The following is a 16,432-nucleotide window of genomic DNA, read 5'->3' on the forward strand; positions in this document are numbered from 1 at the left end:
AAACTTCGATCGATCGAACGCGGCGCGAAACTCAAATGCGATTCAACAATTTCCAATACTTGAGAGAAGCATTTTACGTAAAATCCACGTAAAATACTTAAATAGAAAACGGTCGATCCTCCATCGAAAGTGTTACACTATGAAAGAGCAGTTTATTAGTTTGACGTTCATTCCATATGTACATGTTCCTATCCCTTACGAACCTCTTTTACATACTGAAAATCGCTTGTGATTCTTACAAGGCCCTGTTGAGACGATAGAAAAACCGACGATCGCAGGCGTGCTCTTGTTATACACATATTTATGTATACATATATACCCTATTCGTCATTTCTTACAAACCAGGTAGAAAAAATCTTGAATCATCGAGGGACGAGTTTTACGGCGGGTTCATTCTCCCCTTATTGTTCGTATTTAAAATCTGGAAAATCGATTCTATGCGGTCGCGACGTTTTCATATATAAAATTCGACGTTCCGAGCTTTTGCCTCTGGTAATTCATTCTCTTTACGGGCTTACTTACAATTATAACTGATCGACCGATAATTCAATTATTTATACGCATTCTCGCACGCAGTTATATCACTTTCTCGAGTTTCTCTCACTTTCCACGCATTCGCTGCTTCGCGTCCGAAGACGGAAAGGAAATAAAGAAGGGAACGAAGTGAAAGGAGAAATTATAAACATCCCTTAACGTAGGTACACTATGTATACATGTAAAAGCTTCGACGTGCTCGTGAGAAGGACCAAGGACTTCGCGGATTTCCCCCGGCTTTTATTTCCTCTCTTTACGACATTTTCAGGAGCGACTAAGGATACGAAAATCCGAGATTTACCGGACTAAGCATTGTCGGAGCAAGTTTTCCATTTATTTCCCATTCCTCCTCTTCTGCCGATTTCGAAAGGTCGAAAAGAAAATACCCGTCCCATGGAACTGGAACGAATTTGCATAAACTCTCGCGTTTTCGCGAATTTTCTACCACATCGTTGAAAAATATGTCGCGGCTTTCGGGAAGCTCACTAAATCGCTTACTAAATCGTCGCGATAAATCGCACAATAAATCTGTACAGATTCAACGGGACGCCATGGAACCAGACACGACGGATCACAAATCGCAGCGATTTATCGTAACGCGTGTAGCGATATCAAGAAAAATCGCTCTATAAATCTGTACAGACTTAACAGGACGCCATAGGACTCGAGAGGGCGGGTTACAAATCGCAGCGATTTATCGTAACGCGTGACAGCCATCTAAAGGGAAATCGTATCGCCGGTGAATAAACGCAACGACCCACGGTCAATGGACGCCGACAGAGGTTTCTAATCTAATCCGAAATACTGTAGCAGGTATTATGACCACGTAAACGTAAGAATTAAACGTAATCGCGCGCATCTATTTTACAGGGTTACACCCGGGGTGGCGGAACGAAACGACGAACAGGCCTCCACAACGCCACCGAGAAGTTCCAAGGAAAGGGCTCAAAGAAAAATGGAGTCGGAGATGAAAAACGGGAAAGAAGAGCGATCGATGATAATACGGAGAAACGGGAACATTTTCAGATATTTTTCGCCAAAGTATGAACATTTCACGGGTCTCTCGGGACCTTCCTCACAGCCACCACGTTCACGTAGTAAAGTTTGAAACGAATCGGTGCACCCAGTTCGGGGGAAAAGTTTCACGAACGATGGATCCCTCAGGTGCCACAAAGCTATTTTTTTTTCTTCCAAAGCACATCCAAGCGTCAAAAACAAAATTCAACGCGACATAATTAACTCCCAGAGGGTCCCGGATTGTCGGAAGAAAATCAATTCGTTCCCTTCGCCTGGAGGAAATCGCGCATCCGCATCACGGCCGCAGACGGAGAGAATCCCGCAGCAGATCGCATGCGAGATAAAAAAAAAAATGTCACTAAACCAATATCTCATCGAACGGTACCAAAGAAACATTTCCTAAATTCAATTAACAATTATTTCACTCAAACTCGAATAAATTGGATAATCGGATCCTGGAATTAAGGAAATACTCCTTAGGCACCGTTCAAAGAAACATTTCCATAGGTTCGATGACATCTTTTCGTTTTCTTTTTCCACGTGACGATATTTCAAGGGTTTCCCGATCGGACCTGCGCCCCTTTTTCTTCTTTCTTTCGTCAAAACGCCGAGAGCCGATTTCGCGCGGCGCTTCAATCGGTGCGTCGTCACACATCTAACAAGTGGGAGAGATATAAAAATTAATGTATACACGTTACGACCTAGTCAGCTAACGCCGTTACAAACTATCGCCTAGATATAGTAACTGATACTCTCATAAGGTTCGAGCTTAAAATTATAAAACAGATTAGTCTGCCCGTCGATATTCCCGGCCTTCTTCCTCCGTTTAGTTCCCTTCTTCGAGTACTCGCGGCGCCACCGTCGACGCATCGGCCCGCTGCACCGGCGTCAAAATCGGCGTTCCACGTGACGACCGGACGGAAAAGATGGACCCCAGGAACGTCCTCTTCTCCACCTTCGTTATCTCCATCAGAAGCGCGACCACGCAGACGAAGAGCTCTTCAAGGCCTCCGTCCAGGTCGACCGTTCGTTCTCGATTAAAAAATATTGCACCGTCTTTTGTAGAACGAACGATCCCTACGAAGGAACGGATACAACGCGAGGACACGTTCCCCGGTCTGCGAATGATCAAGCCCCCAAGTACCCGAAATGCGTGCACCGGCCCTCGTAGACTTCGGTCGACGAGGCGAAGCGAGGAAAAAAAAAAGGAAGCACGAGGAAGAATCTTCCTTTCCCAAGGTCCTTCCTCCGGAGACCTCGAAGAGGAGGTTCTCACATTCCATCAACCCGGGGAGACCCTCGCAAACGAGTCGAGCAACCTCCAGGCGCCTCATCCGCGAGCGTCTCCTCAAACCTCAGGAACGCGAAGAGCACCTTGAAGAGGAAGAAGACCAACAGGTATCCCTCCCTGGGGGGTCCACGGCGTCCAGGGGAAGAGGGTCTGCCAGGCCGCGGTTCCTTATCGCCGAATCGAAAGTAAATCGTAGAAAGTCGAATCGCAACCGAGTGGCGAGATGCGCGAGCGTCCCCTTAGCCGAATCATTTGGGCTCGGGGAAGGCCACCTGGCATTTGTAGACCTCTTCGAGCATCACCGCCTGACCCTGACCCTGGCTAACGGTAACCGGGGTCGTTGCGTTCACGACGACCACTTGTTGCGCTTGCTGCGGTTGTGGGGGCTGCTGCTGCTGCTGCTGCTGTTGTTGCTGTTGCTGCTGCTGCTGCTGCTGTTGCTGCTGCTGCTGCTGCTGTTGTTGCTGCTGCTGTTGCTGCTGCTGCTGGTTACTCGTGTTCGCTTGTTGAGCGTTACTAGCGCTGTTGGCGTTCTGACTTCGCGCCGTCTGCCCGTACTTCTCGTGGATGGCGCGGTGGCGCTTCAGGGCGAACCGGTCCGAGAAGCCGATCTCGCAGATGTCGCATCTGTGGTTTAAAATGCCGATTTTTAATTAAGCTTCCAATGCTTTATATTACCTCGATAACAAAACCGAGGATATAACCGATGAATAAATTATCCAGGATACTACCGACCTGTGAGGCTTTTCCCCGGTGTGCACCTTGGCGTGGTTCTTGAGGTGGGTCGCCTGGTTGAACGCGGATCCGCAGATGTTGCAGCGGTAGGGCTTTTCCCCGGTGTGGATCCTCCGGTGGTTCCAGAGGGTGGAGTGCCTCGCGAAGGTCTTCTCGCAGACCTCGCACTGGTACGGCCGCTCCCCGGAGTGGATCCGCTCGTGGTTCTTCAGGTGGGGGCTCTGCGAGAACTGCATACCGCAGACGCTGCACTTGAAGGGCTTCTCGCCCGTGTGGACGCGCCCGTGGTTCTTCAGGTAGGCCGCTGGAAATCGGAGCCCAGGTGATGCTTTATCAGCGCATTCGCTACAATTTATGCCACTATTACGGGGATGTGAAAGTGGCGTCTAAAGAGTCAACCGTTCGTGAAACTTTTCTACGACCTGAGCTATACCGAATCGTTTCAAACTTTACAACGTACACCTGGAGGCCATAAAGAAGGTCCTGACCCTCATGAAATTTTATTTTGTATAAAAATTGAAATTTTACGGATTTCAAGACCTTCCTTATAGCCCCCATACTCACCCTGTAAAGTCTGATACGATTCGGTACATCGAGAAAAGTTTCATAAAAACGAGGCCTCTTTCATGCTCCACTTTCGCGTCCTCTTAAACGAAGAAACCCTGAAGTATAAAAAAAAATTGTAAAAAAAATAATAATGACGTTCTCATAAATTCTAGATATTCTCGGTAACTTATGGTACGTTTGCTCGGTTACCTTGTCGAATTTTATGTTACCGAGAATTTTCTAACTACAACCGTAACTCGCGTGCAGCAGCCTTACCCTTGGCAAAGGCCAGACCGCAGACCTCGCATTTGAACGGCTTATCCCCGGAGTGAAGTCTCTTGTGAGACCAGAGCGACGAGTACCGTGAAAACGTGCCGTCGCAAACGTTACAGTGAAAGGGCTTCTCTTGCTGGTTCTGACTGTTTTGCTTGCCGCCTGAAATTGAAAATGCGACCGGTGCGTTAGTTATCCTCGAAGGGCCAGTTCTACAAAAAACGTTGCGCTCCCCCTCGCCCCCTTTCTCTCTTTCTCTCGAGGTTGGCACGTTGAGAAGAAAACAAAGGAAAGAGTTATTAAAAAAACACAACAACCGAGAGAGAAGGAAGGAAACGAAAAGCGAGACGGACATTTACGGAACACGCTACGTAGGAGTTCTTTAAAACAATCTCAAGAGACGAGAAACAAAGTCTCATCGAAGCAGACTCTAGTTGGACATTGGAGAGGAATCGTGATCAGTTAAAAAGGGATTTCCTGGTCACACCGCTTGAAAAATATTCATGTCCAAGGGGCTCCGGAGAGGATCCTCCATTGGTGGAAAAATGTCTGTCGGAGGGCTACGATCCTGGAATTTGAGTGAAATGGCACATCTTACTTTTGTGACCGATGGATGGGCAAGAGGACAAAAATTGTTAATGACTTGACGATGGGACACCTGGCCAGGATGTTCTCAGGAGTCTGCGTTCCATCGATGAGACTCAGAATTAAAAATATTTAAAGTATTTATTAATCGAGTCGACGAGTCTCATTGGAACGCAGACCTCTTCGAAGCCTCCCTGAGGTATCGCACCACCCTGACAGCGAAAGACATGTTTTCAAGGAAAGTATTTCATGACTTTTCAGAGAATTATCTAGAAATTTTTAAACAGGTATCGCTAAATAAACGTATTCCGTAAATCTCGCAAATCCAGACCGAAGGATCAATGGAGGACCCATCGATGCTCAGGTCGTTCTCTCGTTCCTCCTCCTTCTTTCTTTGTTTTCTTCTCACTTTTGACAAGCTAATGCAACTAAGAAACGCAGCTCGTCGTATGCGCGACCAGCGAGGTTTGCCAGTCTCCGATGAGATTTATAAAACTGTCCCTTAGGGGAGATTTCGTTCCGTGTAATCATCCTTATAGTTAGATGCCGACAGTTCTACCCACAAATAAAATGTGTATAATATAGTTATAAAATGTTTAACGTTATATCATACATAAACATGTAAAAGGAAAATATACATTCGAGTCAAAGATGTTGCAACAATGCCGGCAAGCCAGCCTGTTGTCCAGGAGAGATTCAACTATCTACTACGAAGACATGCAATAGTTTAGAATACGGAGAAGGAATCCCACTTTACGTTACGAATTACTTAGAATTAAATCAAGTTATTTGCTCGGGTTCACCAACGACAGAAATAGTTACAGTGAATTTTTTCATCGCAGAGTCGAAGAAAATTAAATTAAATACACGAGTGTCAAAATTATGCCCATGTCATTTTCCCTGTAATGCAATGTCCTTCCCATTCCACTAATTGCAAATTGTTCCGCAATAAAAATCTTCGTTTGGAAATGAGGGAAACCCTGTCGTTGGTGAAAAAGGGGCATCGTTCGATTCGAAATTCCAAAGAGGTACAACAGAACTGTCACCATCTAAAACTGACAGGATGCCTCGTGAGAAAGGAGCTAACTTGGAGTCGCAGACCCTTAATCGTCTCTTTTCTGATATTACGTAGTCCGACTTACTTCCTATGATGATGCGGCCGGTCGCCTTGCAGCCACCGCACTTCGCAAGGGAACTGATTCCGGAATCTAGTTTTTCGTCGTGTTTACCTACCATATACCACCCGATGTACGATCATGACAATAATGAAATGGAGAGAGAGAAAAAAAAAAAGAATGACAGGTGCATAAGGGTGCCAAACGAGACATTACTCTTTGGTGTTTCAAGCATGCAATTGATTCTCAAACAAAGGGCTCGAAGACACATCGACAATGTTTCTACTGTTTTTTTGGCGACGATGGGTGACAGTTCGGTGCTTGGGACACTTTCTCAAGAGTAACGTCCCCTTCGTCCCACAGGAAAAGACAAGGTTCCAGACTTACCAATGAAAATGATGCCCGTGCCGTTGCACTTGTGACACTTGGTGACGCTGGTGACGCCCCGTCGTTTCACTGGGTGGTGACCAGGTTTAATAGCTGCGCACAGAACACAGTGACACAATATTTGAGAAAGTTGGCAAAAATTTCAACAGGTTATCACATAAAAATTCAATTTACTCGAATTTACGTATTCTGTCACGACACATAATCTCTTTGCCTCGGCTGTCCATGATCAAAGTCTTTTTATCGAAGTTCTTCAACAAATTCTCAATTACTACACACTTCACCTCATTTTAATGATAAAAGATAAAACTTTTCATAATACGTCTTTTTGACATAGAACTTTAAGAAAATTCATTAACTGTGGAAAGTAGAATTATACGGTACTTCGTAGACCAGGATTTTAGATTATACTCACTCTTTTTGACCTTGGTGGGGTGGTGCTCACAGGGATCCTCACTGCCACAGTCCTCGCAGATTTGCACCTTCGGTTTCTGGTGCATATTAGTCTTGTGGCTCTTCAACTCGCCCGGTAACGCGAAGCACGCCCCGCACACGTCGCACGTGTAAGGTCGCTCCGGCGTGGTGGCGACAGTCACTGTCGTCGGTGTCTGTACGACGACTTGCTGGGGCTGCTGCTGCAGATTGCTTGGCGTCGTATTGTGAATCCTCTTGTGGTGATTGAGCAGGCTCATGTGGCCGAATACCAAGCCGCAAATGTCGCACTTGTAGGTCGCATTCGTCGCTGCAGCTATGCTCATCTGGTTCAGTAATGTGTTATAACCGACAGGTTGCACATCGAATCGGTAGCAACCCTTGTCGTCGGTAGTGATCGCACCAATTGTGCTCACCGCGTTAGTCTGAACCTTCTGGAGCATGTTGACATTGTAGTAGAAGGGGAACTCGGTCGCCGCAGATTGCTGCTGCGACTTGTCCTCTTTTTTCTCCGTAACGTACATCTGTTGCGACTGCTGCTGCTGAGATTGTTGGCCCTGAGCAGCCTGCTGCTGCTGAAGTTGTTGCGGGTCGAACATCGTCACCTGCTGTTGCAAACAGGAAGCATGGATTAAAACATCTCTCTTTTAGGTTAGGTTCGTCAGAAAGTTATCATGTTTTTTGTCGATTAAGGCTCGACGCTTTGGTTTCAAAGTTGCCTCTCCTTTATATCGATTTTAAAGCACGGACTTTACATTTTTGTGGCAATAATGGTTTTAAATGTTAATTGCTGTTTTATTTAAATTTGAATTTCAAGATGGGCCCTAAGGCAACTGCTCCTTCTTCAAACACTACTCGATATACTGGACCAAAATCCATACTCACACGTGATATTTCCTTTCCTAGTTTCAAAATTGCTCCCGTCTAGACCCGATAATCAGGACACCTCAAGAATCGATGACTCGACGATGAAGCAACACAGGTGGCCCCTAATCGAGCCATCTTCCAAATGGAGTATTTCCACTGCATCCAGAAACCGTGATGAATTCAGCAGGAACCGCAGAAAAGAACACAATCTGCTTTCGGCTGGACTTAGGTAGAATTCACACTAAAGCTTCTTCCAGCTTGAAATTGGACGTCAACTTAACCGTGCTTTCGGATACTGCTGGAGAAAAGATAATTTAATTTCAATCCCTCCGTTGCTCCATAAAAGACAACATAATTCAACGCATTAGTTCTATGGCACAAAACCATTGCCTGAAGACAACGAACGCCGAATGTACGCACTGACCTCCTGTAGACTTTCTCCAGAGGACTATTGACAAAGGTGTCGGCAGGCCAAAACCCGTCGAGCTCGGAGAAAGGTGGAGGAGGAAGCGACGAGGAAGGCCATCGTCCGGAGGAAGAGTGAGGAACGTTCCCGCGTGGCTGGGGTCCCTCCTGGAGTTCTCGTCGACGTCTTCCTCGTTACCTAGGGACGGGTTCGCAGGACGACCTCGACGACTCTCCTCGGCCGGGGGGCGGCTCGCTGCGGGTTGTCGGCTGCCTCGGCGGCATATATGAACCGGCGCTCCGGGCCGATCGACTCGGCGACCGAGCGTCGGGGCGCTGCGGGGCGGCGCGGACGCGCGGCCTACGGCGAGCACACTCCGTCCCTCCGTCTTTCTCTCTCACAGGTCCGCGGGCACGGCGCGTTAGCAGCAGGCACCTCGCGACGCCGCGGAGGGACTGCGAGGGGTCGCCATTACGGGCGCGACGAGGACGATGGCGACGGGGCGGAAGAAAGGGGACGCAAAGAAGAACTCGCGGGAAGGACTGCCGAACGCGCCGCGTTTCTCTCCCTTTCGTGAGAGCGCTCTCCCAAGCCTCGCCGTGAGCGCAGCCCTGCCCAAGGTCAATTTCCCAACGACGCCAAAATGGCCGCCAGCGATGGGAGCGCCACTACGCCGGCGGAGGGAATTACGAACGCGGGTTGCGTTCACGGCTCGCGCGCCGCGCCGACCGCGCGTCGCTGCTCGCAGGAGGGCGCGGGGCGAGGGGCGGGGCCAGAGACCGACGTGCCGCCGCGGGATTGGAGTATCCTTGTCGCACTCGCGCGGCGGAAGTATGAGAGAGAGAAAGGATCCGGTCTCTTAGGAGGAGAAGTGGGGAGAAGATGTAGGCAAACGCTCCGAGACTTGTTCCAAGATGGCGGTGATGGCGGTTCGCCCCCGCGTCTCCAGCTTAATCCTGATTATTGGAGTTCGTTTAAAATTAGCAGCTGTTACCATGCAATTTTTAGGGTGTTTTTGGCGGTAGCTCAGGGGTTTTCCAGGCTCCTTTTCGAGTGCATTTACTGTAATCCTTGGAGGATTATTCGATATGAATGTTCGGCACTTTCCACCCAGTCTCAGCAGCGTGCGTGGATAACGGCATGTTCGAAATTCGGTGTTGTTTTCTGGAAGGAGAGAGCATGAATGTGTCAGATGATTTAAATTTGGGTTTATGATGTTTAGCGAAAACGCGATTTAACGTAATAATGGGATTTAATAGAGATATTAAAGAGTTATTATTTCTACGAAGTGGAAAAGTCATGGAACAAAGCGAAATTTTGAAATTGATCGATAGGTGATGCCATTTTGTACGGCTCGATTTATATCGATTGCGAGGGGTCGGAAGTTCGGGTTGAAATCGAACTCGTTCGAAAATGAGGAAAACTAAAAACGGGATTTAAATATTTACAATTATTTACTGGCGCATTTTTACAGGATTATTTTCTACAATTTTATTTCTGACCTAGGAATCATCCGTGTACACGTTACACGTATTTAAACGAGTTTGAGCGAATTGGTACACGGCGAGGTTAGGTTAACCTATCATTGTTTTAAATGGATTATGCTTTGCACGAATAAACGGTATCGCAACAATTTTGAAAATGGGAGATAAAGGAGAACCAATTATTTGTGTACCAGGTATTTACATAAATAATTTTTTAGTTGAAAAAAATTCTTTACTGGTTATGTTACTTAAAGTAGTTTAATCATAGAAATTAACGTTTAGTTTCCTGTAATTGAATTGTTTTGGTCATTAATTCTGGCAGGTCAAAGACTGTGCGTGGCGGATAAGGCTAATCTCGCAGGACCTGGAACGTACGAGCAGCACGGTTATATTTATTCAAAACTTGCTGGTGTAATTAAACTGGTGAAAAATGAAAATGTAATTGAATTCATGATGTTATTGTGAATTTCTTTAACTCGATGTTCAAAGTATAACGGTTTAATTTAATTACAGACATGTACGGTAGAAGTACATGGGACGACGGAACAGAGCATTGTGCCAGCTCCGGGTGATATCGTAACAGCAATGGTTACACTAGTTAACCAGAGACTATGCAAATGTATCATTAAATGCATAGGTGACATTGTTTTGACTAGACCTTATAGGGCAATTTTACGGAAAGAAGATGTTAGAGCAACCCAAAAAGATTTGACGGAAATGTACAAATGCTTCCGACCTGGTGACATAATTCTCGCTAGAGTTGTATCCTTTTAATGATGAGTTTTAGGCGTGACTTTCATTCCGTTCTGTTCTCTCCTATACATTATTATTTAGATGCCAATGACAGAGCCACATGTATATCAGATTACTACAGCAGAAAATGAGTTGGGTGTTGTCATAGCGCACAGCGAAGAAGGTAAACTTAAAGGGACAATGATGCCACATTGTCCTCCTGCTACAAGATTAAAAACACTTTTTATTTCAGGCGTAGCAATGGTGCCGATCAGTTGGGTGGAAATGCAGTGCCCAAAGACAATGACTAAGGAATTTCGTAAAGTAGCTAAAGTGGTTCCCGAACACGTGGTTGCTGAACAATGAAACATACTTTCCGTTCCTAAAACGTCTACAAGAATTTTCCTTCAGAACCTTCTGTACAAATTTTAACTAAATAAATTATTTTACTTTCTGAATAATATCATTTCATTCTTCTTGAAGGACAGTCTATACGAATTTATTGGTTTGGGTTTTGTGCATGGTTCTAAATTAGTTTTTAATTTCTATGGACACTGAAGAATTTTTAAATGTCCAGAAAAAGGAAATTGCAAATGGCGTCTTGAGTACCGAGTGCCGATTATCATGTGAACAGGTTAGAACCTCGAAAATTGATTTTGAGAGTAAATTACATGTAAAAGGTTTCGCTATAACAAAGGTATCGCAAAAGAAGACGTATTAACATGAACGCAGTGCCAGGAACAGCGTCTTTGCTCGAAGAACTTGACAGTACGTGTGTTCTTATCTACTACACCGTGAAGTGATTAATTTCCTAGGTTATGCCGAACAATCTCTTGAGACAATAATACGTGCACTATGGACGACTCGTACGAGCTGTATACACAAACATGTTCACTGAAACTCACTTTTTATCTCTTTTTAGAAAAGCTCATGGTCTTGCTTCGCGATGGCAGAACTCTAATTGGTTATCTGAGAAGCGTCGATCAGTTTGCTAATCTCGTACTTCATCGTACAATCGAGAGGATCCACGTTGGTAAAGAATATGGAGACATTCCGAGAGGAGTATTCATAGTTAGAGGAGAGAATGTGGTACTTCTGGGAGAAATAGTAAGAATTTTTATTCACTATTCGATTCCATTTTATATGGCTTTTGTAATTGAAACCGTGTAATGAATTTAATTACGTACAGGATAGGGAAAAAGAAAAGGATTTACCATTATCCGAGGTGTCTGTGGATGATATTTTGGATGCTCAAAGGCGGGAGCAAGAATTAAAGCAAGATCAAGAACGATTAATGAGCAAAGCTCTGAAGGAGCGTGGTCTTTCGTATATTCCTGATTTAGGACACGACGACATGTTCTGACCCGTCTCTGTATTTTTAATCTATGCAATTTCATTATCTGTCTTACATTAAGTTATTTGCATACATCAGTGATATTCATTATTATAGTAGAAGAAACATTGTACATAATGACGGTAAACAAGGCATCGAATATCAAATGCGCAATGTCTGAATAATAGGATGGTCTCCTGGAAACTATTGATAACAATGATTTTGTATTCTTTGTAGAAATAATCATTTTTGAAATTAAATTGTTAATTTCCTACAATGTTTTTGTACACAACGGATTTATGAAATGCAACGAGGAGGGAAAAAAAGTAACTTACCTCGGTGTAAATTAATTTTTGAATTGCAGTTTTATTTTACTAAAATATTGTCACTTATGTTCGTTTCCTTCCGTCCTTAGAGTAAGTTACAGAATGAAAGTGATCGAAATACTTGTCACATATCACTCACAATGATCACAATAATAATCACACATTTTATTTGGAATTCCATATGGAAAAATACGCGTTAATTATTGTCCCAAATTATTTGTTTAGCGGCACTTTTTGGTAATCAATAAAAAAATTCATATAGCAAACAATTGCTAAAAAAAACTGAATAGTTATTACATTATTTAATTTTTAGGACCTCGCTTATACCGAAAAATGTACAGTAACAAATGCAAGCCTACTAAAAACAATTTATTTCGTCATTGTCTTTTACTTTGCATCTAAAGTACTGATTATACTTACGGATTAAGTACACGTCTTCTCTTCAAAATGACGTTTCCTGCACGGTATCTTTCATTTTGACAGGATTCAGCGTTGACTCACTCAGTTGTTTGTTCTTCAGTGTCTGCTTCTTCGGTTTGACCCACACAGCCTCGTCTTTGACAGACTTCTTGGAATCGTTTCGCTGTAAGCTGGTGCTTCTCTTCCTCGGCGATGACATTGTACTGTCAACCTTTTCTGCAGAATTGTTGGCACTATTTGTGCTACCCGATCCAATTCCCGAAGTATCCGACTCAGGATTATTTCCATCCAAGCAATGGAGAAGACTGTCCGATAGTCTATCATCATTCAACATATTCAAATCCGACTCTGAGGGCTCGAAGTCTCCGGTGCGAGATGAAAAACTCAAATCCACAGGACTCGCGGTTAAAACACTTCTGGATAGGAGATACTCTCTGAAGGTACTGGTAATAGACACAGAACTTTTCTGGATAGTTGTGCCGCAGTCGTCCTCGATGGAAGTGACATAATTCCTCTCTCGATACACTCTTCCGTGAAGATTTTCTTTATTCTCTGCCTCTTCGAGGTTCTCCTTATTCTCATCCTGGTTTCCCGGAAGTCCCATTTCGCCGATGCTATCCAATTTCTGGGATTCTTCGAGGATGGATGCACAGCCCTGTCGCTTTAGTTCGAAGTTAGATCCTCTTATGTCATTCGACGAAGAAAACTCAGTCCAGTCGTTTTTAATAGACGCAAGATTGCAGAGATTCGAGCCAGAAACCATCATGACTGGCTTCCGAGACCTGGGAGTCATTATACTTTCCTGTTGTGACGGATAAACAAAAAAATTAATCAGTAGAATTTAAGAGACGCAATACGAAAGAAGTGTTTTGTTAGTGACGAACATCTAAGCGACAAAGAAGCCAAAGTGAAACTCACTTCGCTCTGCCATAGGAAATAACAAATGATAAAAAACAAACATGCGTACCTGCATAGCCTTGCTCATTTTAGTTGCGCTCTGTGTTATAGGACTCATACTTTTGTCATCGCCAGTTATCGGTGTTAGTAGACAATCACTACTGGCAAGACTTTGTCGCAGTAAATTGGACGGCGTTGATGTGTGAGCACTGAAGGCAGTTCGAAACCTACTTTTGCTAGTCACCGTAGCTGACTTTATCGGTGTCTTACTTATGACAGGTTCGATTTTACTTTGGGAACGAACTGACTTTAGTTCAGGCATCGACGCGACAGGAGTGAAAATTACTTCATTATTGCTAGTCCTTGACACAGGGAACACTGGATTGGAGCTCTGTCTGACCAGCTCGCTTCCCAAGTTGAGGTAATATTCCGATGAGTACATATTTGGAGGCTCACTGAGCTGCCGAGAGATCCTGACATCGCAGTGGGTGGAAATGTCTTGCAGACTGCGAGTTTTGCTTGACAAGCCATCATCAGATTTCAAAGACACCTTCGATTTGCCCATCCATCGTCTCAAAGGGCTGCTTCGCATTGATTCATCTTCGATCTTTCTTGAGGAGGACTTTTCACCGCCGCTGTCGAAACTTTGGTTATCCTCCTCGTTGATATTTACAAAGCTCATGAGCATTACTTTCTGCTTTGACTTGTAGGTTGTCATGGTTGGAGTATTTATACTGCCTGTACTGTTACTTATATGCTTCACTTGTAACAGGTTTTCACTTCCCAGTAGATCACAGCTATCAGCACTGAGTTCATCGTCTGACTTGCTGAATAAAGTCTTCGATGGGCCCAAAGACTTTTCCAAGTTCTGTTTCGACCATGCAAACGAGCAATTAGTGACGATGCATTGTTATCATGCAACAAAGATAGCATTAATAGATCTTTGGCCTTCAGGAATGCACATTGAAGCAGAATATGTGTATCGCAGTGCTCGATTATGAAAATTTACACGTATAAATGTACTCACCATGGATAACATGTTTTCTTCACTGCTTGATCTGCTGATGTTGCATCCGATGTTGATATCGAGTAACTTTCTGTGGCCCAGAAGTTTCTTCTGGAAAATGTGCTTCTTTATGGAGTCTCCTAAACTTTTTGCTTTGTATTGCTTCACCTGCCTTGGTGTTCCTTGACCGTTCTCCTTATTAAATTGTTTAACGAGTCTTCGCTTTTTGGTGGATTCTGGCATTGCTTGAATGTGGGCATAAAGTTGGGCCAAAGCTGCTTGTGTGTCTTCGGTCGAATTTGCCTTAGCGGTCAATTTGTGATCGATGAAGCTGAACACTGTGTGAGCCGTTCCAGTAGCATCTGATATGGACTCGTTTAACTGGAAGTATAATAATATTAAAATCATTTATAATTTACTCTACTTTATATTAAGTACGATTCTGCTGAGAAATATGTAATTCTAGTTACTTACATTACTTTCCTTCGGACTTAGGAGTTTTCTTTCTTGTTCCAACCAGTAAGCTTTAATGTCTGTGGATAACATGGGAGGAATTTCAAACAAACTTGCCCCTTTCTTGATCATGAATGCGACTAAACCAGATAAGATTTGGGAATTAATGTGCAACGCTTCAGGTGTCAATTTCCTCGGGCACATCAAGTGAGGAGTAAATAGCGTTGCAAGAGTATCACAATTCATTTTATTACTATGCTCGAAGGAAGCTGTTTTGTTAAGCAGATTTAAAACATGCTTAAGTAGAATTCTATTCACGGGCGGTAACAGCAATAATAGGAGTTGCAGAGACCTTAATAGTCTAGAATCCGTTCCATTTGCATCCGAACTACAGAGTTCTGCAATTTATATTTCATTAAATTCTCCATAGAAAATCATTTTAATTGTCGCTTGACATGTATTGACTTACCAGCAATTTGGCAATGCACAGGATAATGTAATTCCGTCAAAAGAGGTTCAGGCAGTTCTGCCAAGAAACTTTTCAATACAGAGGCACAGTCATGTACATTAAATTTACCGTCATCTAAATTCAATGGCAATCCCTGATAAAGGACTGCTTTCAAATCCTGCTGCCGCGTCAACTTTCCTGTGCGTCGAAATATTCCTTCTTGAACGATGTCTGTAATTATTTAATACTAATGGTTATTACAAAAATAATTGTGCATCAATTATTTATTGCCAATCTTGCCGCACTCACAGGTAATACTTTACTAATGATTAAAACCTACTTTGTTCTTTAGACAAGTACTCGATCAATTGTTTGACGCGATTAATTCCATCCAGAGTTAGCGTCGCCCCCTCCGTTCCTTTGCTCAGGTTCATCATTGATTTTGGTTTTTTAGAAAAGCTCGGTAGACTCCACTTCTTCAGTTTTGCTTTTTCCATAAGACAATCGCTACTAATAACCCCCAAAAACAATATACATAGTAGACTTTTATTTTATTAAGGTAATTATATAGAACAGGTAACGATACCCACTCTTCCGTGTTAAGGTCCAACTCAAAGGACAGGTGCATCTTGACGAGGGTGTAAAATTGTTCTGGATTGGACTTGCGCATCTTTGCTGCTAGCTTGGAATCCATGCCTTCGTTAAAATCCTCCATAATGCTCTTTAAAAATAACAGCTCAAAGAATTCTTGTCATTTTTGAATCGTAGCGAGCGGTACGCACGCCCACGGGCGATCGTCAACGGCGGTTATGTTTACCTCCACTTTGAGTCCGTAGTCTTGTCAGAATCGGCACAGTTTTGCGTGCTATCACGTCGAACATGTCTCCAATGAAGGGCGCCAACAACTCTCCGCAATTTCCTTCAAGTTTCTCTCACGAAAATGGGTTTTAAATGCATCGCGAATATCCATTAAAGCCAGCTGAAGAGCGTACAAATGTCTGTCACGTGACCGCCAGCGTGCACCTCATTGGCTGGCCGCCATTTTGTTCAACTTGTATGTATATGGTGTATATACGTACCGAAAAGAGTTTCTATCTACAGGATTGACTAAATAAAAATACCCTAGGTATTTATGTAGCAACCGT

At 43.9% G+C, this 16,432-nt stretch overlaps 4 protein-coding genes across 8 annotated transcripts; 2 read left to right on the forward strand and 2 right to left on the reverse strand.

The window, feature by feature from the left end:
- Positions 1 to 146: 146 nt before the first annotated feature.
- LOC105703745 (zinc finger protein OZF-like) lies at positions 147 to 8,799 on the reverse strand. 5 transcript variants are annotated; one of them, XM_023434006.1, is made up of 9 exons: positions 8,207 to 8,798; positions 7,801 to 8,080; positions 7,332 to 7,523; positions 6,899 to 7,241; positions 6,484 to 6,576; positions 6,124 to 6,210; positions 4,400 to 4,558; positions 3,578 to 3,881; positions 147 to 3,469 (listed from the first exon to the last, which is right to left on the reverse strand). In XM_023434006.1, the coding sequence occupies exons 3-9, from the start codon at positions 7,512 to 7,514 to the stop codon at positions 3,091 to 3,093; spliced, it is 1,548 nt and encodes a 515-aa protein (XP_023289774.1). In that variant the 5' UTR covers positions 7,515 to 7,523; positions 7,801 to 8,080; positions 8,207 to 8,798; the 3' UTR covers positions 147 to 3,090. The 5 variants fall into 5 exon arrangements, with proteins under 5 accessions (XP_023289774.1, XP_023289772.1, XP_023289771.1 ...); XM_023434004.1 differs by having other exon boundaries at positions 6,899 to 7,520; positions 8,207 to 8,799; XM_023434003.1 differs by having other exon boundaries at positions 6,899 to 7,523; positions 7,801 to 8,077.
- Positions 8,800 to 9,318: 519 nt separating this feature from the next.
- On the forward strand, positions 9,319 to 10,865 carry LOC105703759 (exosome complex component CSL4). Its single transcript, XM_012432401.2, has 5 exons — positions 9,319 to 9,866; positions 9,995 to 10,110; positions 10,186 to 10,434; positions 10,507 to 10,588; positions 10,658 to 10,865. Exons 1-5 carry the CDS (start codon positions 9,830 to 9,832, stop codon positions 10,768 to 10,770), a joined length of 597 nt encoding a protein of 198 aa, XP_012287824.1. The 5' UTR covers positions 9,319 to 9,829; the 3' UTR covers positions 10,771 to 10,865.
- Positions 10,866 to 10,957: 92 nt separating this feature from the next.
- LOC105703760 (U6 snRNA-associated Sm-like protein LSm1) lies at positions 10,958 to 12,431 on the forward strand. Its single transcript, XM_012432402.2, has 3 exons — positions 10,958 to 11,172; positions 11,327 to 11,511; positions 11,594 to 12,431. Exons 1-3 carry the CDS (start codon positions 11,127 to 11,129, stop codon positions 11,765 to 11,767), a joined length of 405 nt encoding a protein of 134 aa, XP_012287825.1. The 5' UTR covers positions 10,958 to 11,126; the 3' UTR covers positions 11,768 to 12,431.
- LOC105703758 lies at positions 12,084 to 16,269 on the reverse strand. The gene is made up of 8 exons (XM_012432400.1): positions 16,105 to 16,269; positions 15,878 to 16,008; positions 15,628 to 15,797; positions 15,309 to 15,518; positions 14,861 to 15,237; positions 14,408 to 14,767; positions 13,451 to 14,248; positions 12,084 to 13,285 (listed from the first exon to the last, which is right to left on the reverse strand). Exons 2-8 carry the CDS (start codon positions 16,000 to 16,002, stop codon positions 12,506 to 12,508), a joined length of 2,820 nt encoding a protein of 939 aa, XP_012287823.1. The 5' UTR covers positions 16,003 to 16,008; positions 16,105 to 16,269; the 3' UTR covers positions 12,084 to 12,505.
- Between the last annotated feature and the right edge of the window lie 163 nt (positions 16,270 to 16,432).

This window comes from Orussus abietinus, unplaced genomic scaffold, assembly GCF_000612105.2.
Source record: "Orussus abietinus isolate OABI.00-Male unplaced genomic scaffold, Oabi_2.0 scaffold26, whole genome shotgun sequence".
Classification (NCBI taxonomy): domain Eukaryota; kingdom Metazoa; phylum Arthropoda; class Insecta; order Hymenoptera; family Orussidae; genus Orussus; species Orussus abietinus.